Source organism: Sphaeramia orbicularis, chromosome 11 (assembly GCF_902148855.1).
Source record: "Sphaeramia orbicularis chromosome 11, fSphaOr1.1, whole genome shotgun sequence".
In the NCBI taxonomy this organism is placed as follows: Eukaryota; Metazoa; Chordata; class Actinopteri; order Kurtiformes; family Apogonidae; genus Sphaeramia; species Sphaeramia orbicularis.
The window spans coordinates 43,840,276-43,851,396 of record NC_043967.1 but is presented as its reverse complement, the minus strand read 5'-3'; the positions used below and the strand labels follow the sequence as shown (position 1 = coordinate 43,851,396).

The window sequence follows — 11,121 nt, the reverse complement described above, 5'->3', positions numbered from 1 at the left end:
GAGAAGGGATATCATTTTAGAGTTGCATTCATTCATTCATTCATTCATTTGTTCATTCATTCCACTGTCCTCACCTGAAAATTCACAGAAGAGACTACATACCTGGAAAGAAGACCTGCAAACTGAAATTTCAGAGGAACAGCAGGAAATGGGTGGTTTTGGAGTTAAAACCAAATCAATAAATAGTTGTCTTGAATTGATGCAATATAAATGGTTAATGTGGAATTAAACAGATATAACAAAAACATACCAGATATATACAAAAAAATATATATGAAAGGAAGGAAAACCATTATACAATCAAACAGTTGGTCATAATATGTGCTCTGTTGAGTGAACATTCAGTTATTACAAGTGGCATTTTACAGAAATGAGAGAAAACTGGGTTGTGAAATCAACAGCTACTGGCAAACAAAAGCATCCACTGATCTAAAATGCTTCAGCAGTTTTGAACCACTAATCACATGAATACGTTTGGTGTTCACTAGCACAGTCAACAGGCCTATGACTAATACAGTGAATTTCATTCTCCTGTATTTTGATTTCCTGAGACAGCATCTAAACCTGGAACTACCTGGACCTGGACCTCCCTGGATCTCATCAAGGCTGCATCCTTTCCCCCTAGTGTTCCTGAACATCAGCAGCTGCACCTCCAGTCTTCACTCAGTCCCCATATAATATTGTATATCACTTGTTTTCATAGTAATTTTTATTTTTATTCATGTCAGATATCGTCTAGTTCAGCATCTCTTTTTATTTTTTAAATAATATAAGTATGGAGAGTTGCATCCAAATACAATGACATGAAAGTCATTCTGTTTTTAACAGCAAAGCAGCAATAGTTGTTTTATTTTGAAGGGAAAAGTGCGTCAGACAACAGGATTTTGCACAACACTACCTCCACTTCACTAAAATGAAGACGTAAAACGCCAAACAGTACCGCTGATTGGTCCTCATCTTTTACCAACAAACGTTTGTACTGTCGCAAAACATCCATGTGTCAGTAAAGTTTAACTCAGAATGCCATCAAGTCGATATACTCTACACTAATAGATTTGTCACTTTTACAGAAATATAATTGTTTATAATCATCACCAGATATATTTAATAATTTTGTAAAGATTCTGTTCAAAAGCGATCATCTTTGTATCCAACACCATTTAATATTTCCAGTTTTCCAGTAGAAACATTTTGACATAACACAACTATGCTCAGACACATTTCAGGGCAAAAAGTCAATTTTAATAAAAATTACCATATAACATTTGTTAAAATCTAATAAAATTACATTTTTTGACCTACTCCATTTAGGGCCCAAGTTGTGGGGTGCCAGGTCCCAGTGAAAATAAATACATCTCATTTCATTGTAGAATGAATCTACGTGACTGTTTTCTTGTCCTTCCTCTCTTCTTGGATTTTCATCTGACCTCACTCAAGCTTTTTGTCACAGTGAAGCAAATATAACAGGGGCACACACACACATTCAACAACAGAAAAACATTTTCTGAAGCACAGAAAAGTTTAAAGATAAAGTCTACACTGTGTTCATGTAGTTCCATGAGCTTGTTTATGCCCCAAAATCTAAAATGTACCCATGTTTTTCAAAAGTCGTTGACTGGCCGGATGACCTCTCAGTTGGAGTCTGGGTGTTGCATCAGACGTGTATCATGTGTGTAAATAAAAGATAACAGAAGTGTGTGCAACATTTGTAGTGTATCATCTGGTTATAATGAAAAATAACCAATGAGTAAAATATTAAAACGAAGTCCCTCATCACAGAAGATGAAGAGATACTGTGCTGGAAAATAAAAGTAAAATACTATGTGTTTGTGGTATGAATGTTTCTTTTGGCTCATGTGAACATCAGTTGCCAGATTGGATGTTGGATCCTTTTATAATGATTTTAATACTTCGATGCTTTCCTCAAAACCGCTGTCACCATTTAAATTAAACAGAACGAAATCCATTTCCACCAAGTGGCTCACATCTGTTGTCAGTGAACAAAAGTACTGATTTTCTGTGTGTGCAGAAGTCAGGGGTCTCCAGTAAAACAGAATAAATTAAAAACACAGTTGTTGGAATTCATAAAATTCATTTAGTCTCTTTCACACTATCGGCGGGAGAATCTGTTCTTGAATGCTTTGATAGTTTTGGCCATCATAGGGGCGATTTCTGCAGAATAACGGAATAAAAAGAAGGACATCACAGTTAGATCATGATTATCGTAGCAGTTGTAAACATAATATACTTCATTTAAGTTCAATAAAATCTACACATAGGTGAGGATTATTCTTTCAAGAGTTAACTCACTTTTGACCTGTGGCTTGTCCCGTGCTGCTGCTGCTGCTGCTGCTGCTCCTCCACTTGGTGCTGGGGGGCGGGATGAACTGGTAGAAGGGTTTTGGGAGGAAGAAGAGGAGCGGCTGGATTCAGAGTAATCTGGGTTAACTGGCCTTATTCTGGAAGAAACAGGAACAGGAGAAATGACCATTAATCCCCTGCAACCTGACGCACAAGTAATGGACTTTATTAGTAAATCCCACTTGGGCTGCAGCTAGTGATAATTTTATTACCAATTAATAAATATTATTCAAAAGAGGTAATCATTATTGTTTTGCATGTAGGACCCATAAGAAAATGCAAACAATTTGTTCCATAAATGTGGATGCATAAACATATTTCTACACAGTTTGCTTAATCTGTGTTAATAAAAAGCCATATAATTAAATGCAGCTGGTGTCACTTGGTACTCACTTGATGGGAGCGGCAGCTGCCTGAGAGGCAGCGGTAGATAAACCGCTAGTGGTACCGAACTTCTCCTGCCGGCGGCGGACATCACGTGGAGGCTTAGCAACAGAATTCACATATGCCATCTTGACCTGCCGCCCTACCAAAAGAAAGACAACGCAAACATTACATCACTGACAATTCAGGAAAACAATAGAAAAACATGTACAAGTGAAAAAGTAGGCAGCGCTTACTAATACCCCCAAATCTCCTGCTCACTGATATCCTGCCTACCCAGGGATTCATTTTGAATTTGAAATTAAAGATAATTGTAAACTAGATTAAACTAAAGAACTGTCTTTTTTGGGTAGTTCAGTCAAATCAAGACAAGCATAAATAAATAAATAAATAAACAAACAAACAAAGAGAAATTCAGCCTTCAGTTTGAGTTGGACAAAAGGAATCATTAGTTTTCTTTAAGTGTCATGTAAACCCACTGACTCTTCGTTAACTTACCATCTACAACTGCAAAACCGCTTTGTACCTTTGGGTTTGTTGGCATGTGCAGATGTGATGTTCTGAGTCAGCATCTTCAGACGCTCCTCGCGCTCGTCGTGCAGCCTCAGATACATCTCCCTCCACGACTCGTACTCTTGAGGAGACTCTCGCTTAAAGTCCCGCTGGCAATGGCGCATCCACAGCTCATCAGATTCCTCTGTGAACCACTGAAAGAAGAGGAAAGACAACAAACAATTAGGAAGAGATGCTTCATTGTCCTTCTCTGTTTTCTTCTATCTTTCCTTTTATAATTATCAACATACTTAATAAACCTTGATGAGACTATTTGTTTTAGTTAATTAAAGATTATGGTAATAATCTCATGTGTACCTGGTTGCTCTGCTCGATGCGGTACAGCTGCTCCGGTGTACAACGCTCCAAAACTGGTTCAAGAATCTCAAAGGGCACGCCTCCCACCTCAGCAATGGCTGGAAGAGAAGAGTCACAGTCAGAACAGCAGCATGTAACAGTGTATTTTCGTTGTCAACAGTACTGTTGTTGTGTATTTAATGTATTTTTACTCACAATCTATGTTGTTCTGCAGGACACGGATGCACTGCTCATACAGAGTCATCATCTTGGGTAAGTAGGCAGTTTTTGATCCTGAGTAAACCACCATTTTGGAGTTGAACCGTTTCCCTGTGAAGCCAGCATCCTCCTCATCGTTGCAGACAGGAACTGAGTTAAAGAAAGTTATGAATATGAGGACACTGACACGAAGAGCTAGCTCAGATTTTGCACAATAACTCAAGGTGAAGTTGGACAACATATTCCCCTGGAGCCTGATAATCGGTTGAATAATTAGCGCTTTGCTTTACCTTTCCGTCTCTGAGGAGACAGCGGCGTAACGTCAATGGAGGGCAGGGGTCTGTAATTGGGCTGAATGACTGGTAGAGGAATTTCAGGAAGGATCGGAACTGCCTCAACCACCTGCTAACATTGAAAGCAGATTTATCACACAACTATTTATACAAAGTGACTCCTAAAGTAAACAAATGATTCCAGAATATGTGGAATTTTAAAAGTAAATTAAGCCTCTTTTCCACCACAGGAAGTTTACTTGGAACATTAATTTTACCCAAGATTTTGAAAAACCTCTGTGCGTTTCCACCAAAATTACCCAGGTAAAAAAAAGACTTTCCCTCAAACCCAAACTTTCCCTGAAATTAGTTCTTAGTAGGGGGTGTGGGACTTTTCAGATTCTCTGCAATTCCTGAGGGGAGGGGCTGTGTGTTGAAGAACACACTTGCAGCATTTTGCACTTATATTTACCCACAGTCGCATCTACGTCTTTTCCATGTAGATCACGTAGTTTTAATTGGGAGGCAGTACAGCACTTCTGTTACAGGAATATTTTGCCTTTATTCTGGAACGACATCTGTGTAAATGAAATGGTGGGATCATTTGGTCCCAGCTTTATCACGGCTCTGTAACACCTCTGGAGGTAGTAACAGAGTCATGATGAAGATGGAATCATGATTTCGGGATGCTATGTAAAAGGAACACCTCTCGTTCTACAACCAAGGTGTCGTTTTGATGATGTATTGCATGTGCAAACCCCACGCCGGGGGATTGAAAAATGAGCGCGGGCCGTGTACAGTAAACAAACATATCAACACGACCAGAAAGGTGTCAAACTGGGGGGATGCAGAGATCCGCGCGCTGTTGTCACTTTGGGCAGAGGACTCTATTCATGCTAACATTTGTGGAATGGTGAAGGACGGGCTGCTGTGCTCAGGGTATTTCCGACGTGCAAGTTATATGTCACACTATACACTGCGCTGTGTTACCGTGCCTTTGATTCCGGAACACAGGTCCACTGTGTAAAAGTCCAGCCTGTCTCACCTCTGTTACTCCGTTGGCTTGGCTGTGGAAATTGGTCAATGGTGGAAAAAAGGTGGGATCACCATCTCACCTTTATTCTGGGATCTCTGTGTAAAAATGGCTACAGGAACATCACAGCTTAAGGGAGAGGGAGATTAGTGCCATCTAATAGAAATGCCACGGTTTGTTTTTTTTTTTTCTCTAGGTACAAAATGTGGTAAAAATGACTATCTGGTGTAGAGTAGTAAAAATGATCAATTCCAAGACAAAAGTCCAGACTCCCAGATATAATATAACGTATGCATCATGCTTATGCTTCATTACATTTCTACAAGTTTCACTTCGTTTGTGTTTTGATCATTTGGAAAATGATGCAAAAGAAGAGAAGCTACAAGAAGCGGAGGCTCGATGAGGTCCATTAGCCGAATTTGTTCTATTGAGTGTTCAAAGTTGCTCTTTTGAGTATATGTGGCTCACTCCTACAAGTGCATTGAAATAATCTCTCTGTCCATCTGAATATGCTAAAGAACATATATGTTGAACATGCTCGAAAGAAATTTAGTCGTACTTCGAGTTGGCAAGTCCAAACAAATGAGCCTGATTTGAAGAAATTTCCCAGAACTTTGAGGTGAGATGGAAACACAAAGCACACAGATTACCAGGAATTCTTTTACCCAGGTAGTTAAATCCTGGTTATGAAAGTTCCTGGCAATGTTGATGGAAAAGGGACTTTAGAGAATTGTAAGAGATAATATAAATTTTTCTTACTCTCTTGCGTTTTTCGGGGGCTGGTGCTGAAGCTGAACTGGAGCCCGAATGAGGCCTCTTGGTCCCATTCGCTTTATTCGCTTTGGAAGAAGAGGAGGATGAAGAGGTGGATGAGGAGGCTGCAGGTGGAGTGGGTCGGGTATGATGGGAGGATGACGTTGATGAGGAAGAGTGAGACGGCCGACTGTGTGACGATGACGACGACAATGGTTTCTTTTTCTTTTTGACAGATGTTGGTGCGTCGTAAGTGAGGAAGGACTCAAAGGACATGGTGGGAGCCTCAAAGTAATCTTCATCCTCTTTGGTTGGCGAATCCTTCACGGCCCGTGGTCGCCCTGTCAACACAAGCAAAAGTAAAGTAACCATGTAATAAGTGGGATAATGTAAAACGTCAGAGATTATAGGATGATAAACTTCATCGTGACATTTCTTTTCACAACAATATCTCTTAGTTCCATTTTCTTTGTCATTTCCTGTCGACAGGGCTGCTGTACATCAGAAGTTCATTTCTGCCAATAGCTTCTCAGGCTGCAAATCATCTGTTACAGGATGTTTTTCTCTGTTGTGGCTACATTTACATATTCAGGTTGATAAGACAGAAAGCAGCTATTCATCAAATAACTGCTTATTGAATTGTAAAATCTCACAATTAGTGGAAAAGAGAACTCTGCGTTAATACGATAAAAGTCATGTCAGAGACTATGTTGCTGTTTATGGAGAAGGAATGGTGGATTCATGCAATGTTATGAGTGTAGTTTGTGACAACTATCAAACTAACAGGACAGCGCCTTTGACCAAAACTTCAGGCTTTCATAGATCCATTATATTCAAAAAGAAAAAGCCACTGTAAACTTACATGAATTGTTGATTTTTAATTATTTCTTGTTCTTCGATTCTGTCATACTTTTGTGATTCAGAGGATTTTTGTGACGACATGTTCACATGCTGTATTTTTCAAAAGCACACACTCACCATCATCTCCTTTCTTCTTGTCTTCCCTTTTGACGTCATGCGTGTTGGATTTTCTACTGTGTTTGGCAGCTTTTTGTACTGGACTCTGCTGCCGTGCTCTGTCTGCATTCTGTTTCTTTACTTCACTCCCATCCTTCCCAGCTCCTCTTCCTCCTCTGTCACTATTCTGAGATTGCCGCTGCGCCTCATCCCTGTCCCTGTCCCTGCTTCGTTCACTATGGTTTCCGTGGTGATGGTTTTTCCGGGGGTCTTTGTTAGGTTTAGCATGGTGAGCTTCTTTTCGGGGAGGTGGAGGAGGAGGAGGAGGGCTGGGCTCCGGACTCTCGTACTCCTCAGACTGGTATCCTCCTCCCTGTGAGGGGCTGTAATGCTCATGTTGAGGAGGGGAGGGGGAGTAGTTAGTGTGGTATCTCCTCTCTTCTTCCTCCTCTTCTTCCTCATACAAAGGCTCGTCCTCGGGTGAAGGCTCACGATGACGTTTGTGACTGCTTCCTCTGCTTACCTCGAGTCCTTGAGAGTGTGTTTGTGACCGCGATGCCTCTTTGGTGTGACTGTTGGGTCTGTGATAGCAAAAAAAAAAAAAAAAAGAATAAACACATAAAAACAACAGCCAAATAAAAACAGTATGGGTACACAAATACCTTTGAAAAGCTGGCTTTGCAATGTGCATTTACACTGCATGTAGACTTGTTTCTAAATGCATATGTATTACATATAGAACATACCTGTCCGTGGACTGAGGAACCAGTTTCTTCCATTTGGCTACAAGGCTTTTAGCAATTTCTCCCACAATTTCATGTTTCCTAAAAGAATTCACAGCCTTTCCAACTCCAGTTTCCTAAAGAGAGATCATCTATGTTAAGCCGTCTTGGATTTGCACACACATGTACCACAAAAAAACGTTTATTAACATCCCTGTATGTGGAACTAATGAATTTTGCTGTTGGTAGATAGTGTGAGTGACATTCTGACATTTAGCTTCAGAGTCATTACATATGTAAAGTTGCTTCATATTGCTGACCTCAGGTGAGTGGTATGAACAGTCAGAGACATGTTCAGGCTGATAATTGCCATAAATCATTGACTGGGTAAGGCATTTATGCTCATAGCAAAGTAAAAGATCTGCTATGGCTTTTCTACTGCACAGTTATTATCAAATTTGTTTTCTTTTTGGAGAAAACAATGAATCACTAAATGCTTACCACAAGAATATCCACCGTCATTGGAAGTTCTCCCAGTCTTTTGAGGGTCTTTACAAGCTGAGAATTAAAAAAAAAAACAAAAAAAAAAAAAACAGTGATCATTTAGATGCTGCATTGTCTGAAAAATGCTCCAAAATCTGCACAAATACAATATCAAAATAGTGTTCTGCTATTTAAATTCATACTAATAATCTCAGATGTTGATGTAATACTTTATTTAAATCAGGGATCTGGGTCAAAATCACTGTAGCTTGGGGGCCACATACAGACCAATTTGATCTCAAGTGGGTCAGACCAGGAAAATATTATCATAACAACCTATAGATAATGATAACACCAAAATTTTTTGTCTTTGTTTTAGTAAAAATAATAATAATAATCATGTGAAAATGTTTACATTTACAAACTATCCTCTCACAAAAAGTGTGAATAACTTGAACAAATATGACCAACCTGAAATGTGTTAAAAGATGTAAGTGCAATTTTGACAATATTATGCCTGTTACTAAATGTTTTGTGTCTTTGTAGATCCACCGTGATCTGTACATTGTAATGCACATGTGCAAATGATAAGATGAGGCATGATATTGTTGAAATTACTCTTATGTTTCTTAAGAAATTTCAGGATGTTATTGTTAGTCGCATTTTTAAAGGATAGTTCCTGGACATAAACATTTTCATAATGTCATTTTACTTTTATTCACTACAAAACATTATTCATTGGTTATCATGTTATCATTTTACTGATCCGGCCCACTTGATCATAACAGGTTGTATGTGGCCCCTAAACTAAAATGATTTTGAAACATATGTTAACTACAGACACATTTGGGACTCACTCCAGCCTTACAGAGGCAGATACGTGTCATGGACAAACACACAGTAAATATCTGAAGCCTGAATTCTTTACTTCAATTTCAGTTCGAATCTTTAGACACGGGAATACAATGTACAGGTTTTTTATTTCCTCTAATCCAAATCCTGTCACAATAAACAAAAGGGAGACAGGACATGTACAATTAGTTTTTATCTGCAAATACTTTCCTGAGCAGAGGAATGGTTTACAACTGAGCTATAACCTGAAGGCAGCATTTAACACTTTACTGGGCCTTTAATTGTCTTCTAACGTTGTTGGTTAGCTCAGCGGCTAACAGCTACTCTAGCCGCGTGTAATTTATGCTAAGTTTGGTGTTCTGATTCCACAAATTACACTACACTTACTTAAAGTCCTTACATTAAACTTGTTGGCGTTAACAGGACTATAAATGCTGGTTAATGATGTAAATTATAACAAGTTAAAGCTTCGTTATTATTGTGACGTTTCATATGATGCCTTCATGGGATGCAAAAAATTGTCGGACAAAGTAATAATTGTAGGAAGCATCTTGTCTACAATGTGGATTTATCTTAATGTTGGTCTAAAACATCAAGAAAGATAAGGAGTCGAAGCAATGGAATACAGTATTATCTTGAGCTCTTTAGGTGAAGCGATTGTTTACTCAACAGGAAAAAAAATCGTTACACGTTTGATAATCAACATTTATCTATTACACAAGGTTAGCTTAACTGACTTCTTTTTCCACTGTTTTATCCTGCAAATAAAATCTAAATTACTCTATAGGTTTTTGTTGTATGAATGACCAACTAATCACAAGATTTACATTTACTAGTTACTTAGTACTCTCGTAATTACAAGTATCGTTATTTATCACTGAATTACTAGTGCAGATGATGACAAAAACCTGCACCTAATACACCTAAAGATACACAGACTGAATAGGCCATCACTGTATTATTTGATTAATTCAATTCATTGATTATGGGCACTGGTCTGCAGTATTTAGCCTGCGCTTACTTTATTGTTCTTACAATTGGAGTTTAATTCGTCTCTTCTGCGAAATCACTTAACTCATAAATAAAAAATTGCGGAGAGTTGATTCTGGTACTTTAGCTTGCTCTGTTTCTTTATGAGAGCAGCAGGAGGCCGACGGCGAACCCTGAACGCAGCATTTAAAGAACGATTGCGACTTTCGGTGAACTGCGTGTCCGTCTTCCTTTCGGCCTCCACGGACGAGACGTTGCATTTTGGGAACCAGTTGAGGGTAAAAAACAAATCCCCCCGGTTTGAACCAGTACAGCTGTTACCTTTCGAGGCTCCGGATTCTCCTGGAGCCGGGACTGGAGTCTGTCCACTGTTTCCAGCAGCTCCTCCGCCATGTTTACTGCTGGTACCCTGTCTACCGGAAGTCACTTCATCCACTGAGGAAAAAAAAGAAAAAAGGTTCCGCCTGTCAAGCGTTACCTAATGTCAACAAGAAACGCTAAAGAATTGTCTTGCAAGAAACTATATAACAACCAAAATATCTTCATCGCAATTAGTCAAACAAAGGGCTAAAACGAAAATTGTTTTGTGTAAAAGTGAATTAAACACGCGTTGTCATAAAACCGGAAATACGTCAGAAAACAGCTGACAACGCATAAAAACAGGGAAACACCTGTTTGAAGCAATATTTGGAATGTATGTCTTGCTTCCCTTTGTTGTTTGTTGCAGCTATTAATTTTCAATCATGAAAGAAAAAATAAAACAAAAGCAGGGAAACACCTGTTAGATGTATGATTATAGAAGTCATCTAAAACTTTACAAGTATACTATCAAACTTCAGTTCATATATGAGTAATACATTGTCAACGGCAAGACAACTGTTAAAAATAATTTGCTCCAACTGCTTGAAATGCTCTAACTGAAGAAAACAGGAATATGATACTTGAAGCCTTGCAAACTAGTAATAAACACAATGACAAACAAAAATAAAAATAATCACCAAGAATATTTTTACTTTTACATGCAGTTACAGCTCATCATCAGAATGTTTGCATATATCTAACATTTGTATCAAACCTTTTACATAGATTCATAGTCAAACAGCTATACAAGACTGGACCAGATTTAAAACCTAGAGGCCATATGGGCAGGGGGAGTGGAAAGCTGGCCTCTTATGAGATATTTTTGGAGGGGAGGGCACCGAGGGGCTGCCTGTATTAGGAAATGGAGGTGGGAAACGTCAGGAGA

General features: G+C 38.9%; 1 protein-coding gene across 4 annotated transcripts; it reads right to left on the bottom strand.

The window, feature by feature from the left end:
• Nucleotides 1-1,220: 1,220 nt before the first annotated feature.
• eloa (elongin A) lies at nucleotides 1,221-10,315 on the bottom strand. Of its 4 annotated transcripts, none has more exons than XM_030148249.1 (12): nucleotides 10,197-10,315; nucleotides 8,052-8,108; nucleotides 7,575-7,687; nucleotides 6,850-7,409; nucleotides 5,878-6,212; nucleotides 4,104-4,218; nucleotides 3,811-3,963; nucleotides 3,616-3,713; nucleotides 3,272-3,452; nucleotides 2,755-2,887; nucleotides 2,307-2,459; nucleotides 1,221-2,172 (listed from the first exon to the last, which is right to left on the bottom strand). In XM_030148249.1, the coding sequence occupies exons 1-12, from the start codon at nucleotides 10,266-10,268 to the stop codon at nucleotides 2,106-2,108; spliced, it is 2,037 nt and encodes a 678-aa protein (XP_030004109.1). In that variant the 5' UTR covers nucleotides 10,269-10,315; the 3' UTR covers nucleotides 1,221-2,105. The 4 variants fall into 4 exon arrangements, with proteins under 4 accessions (XP_030004109.1, XP_030004112.1, XP_030004111.1 ...); XM_030148252.1 differs by having other exon boundaries at nucleotides 2,311-2,459; XM_030148251.1 differs by having other exon boundaries at nucleotides 4,104-4,215.
• Between the last annotated feature and the right edge of the window lie 806 nt (nucleotides 10,316-11,121).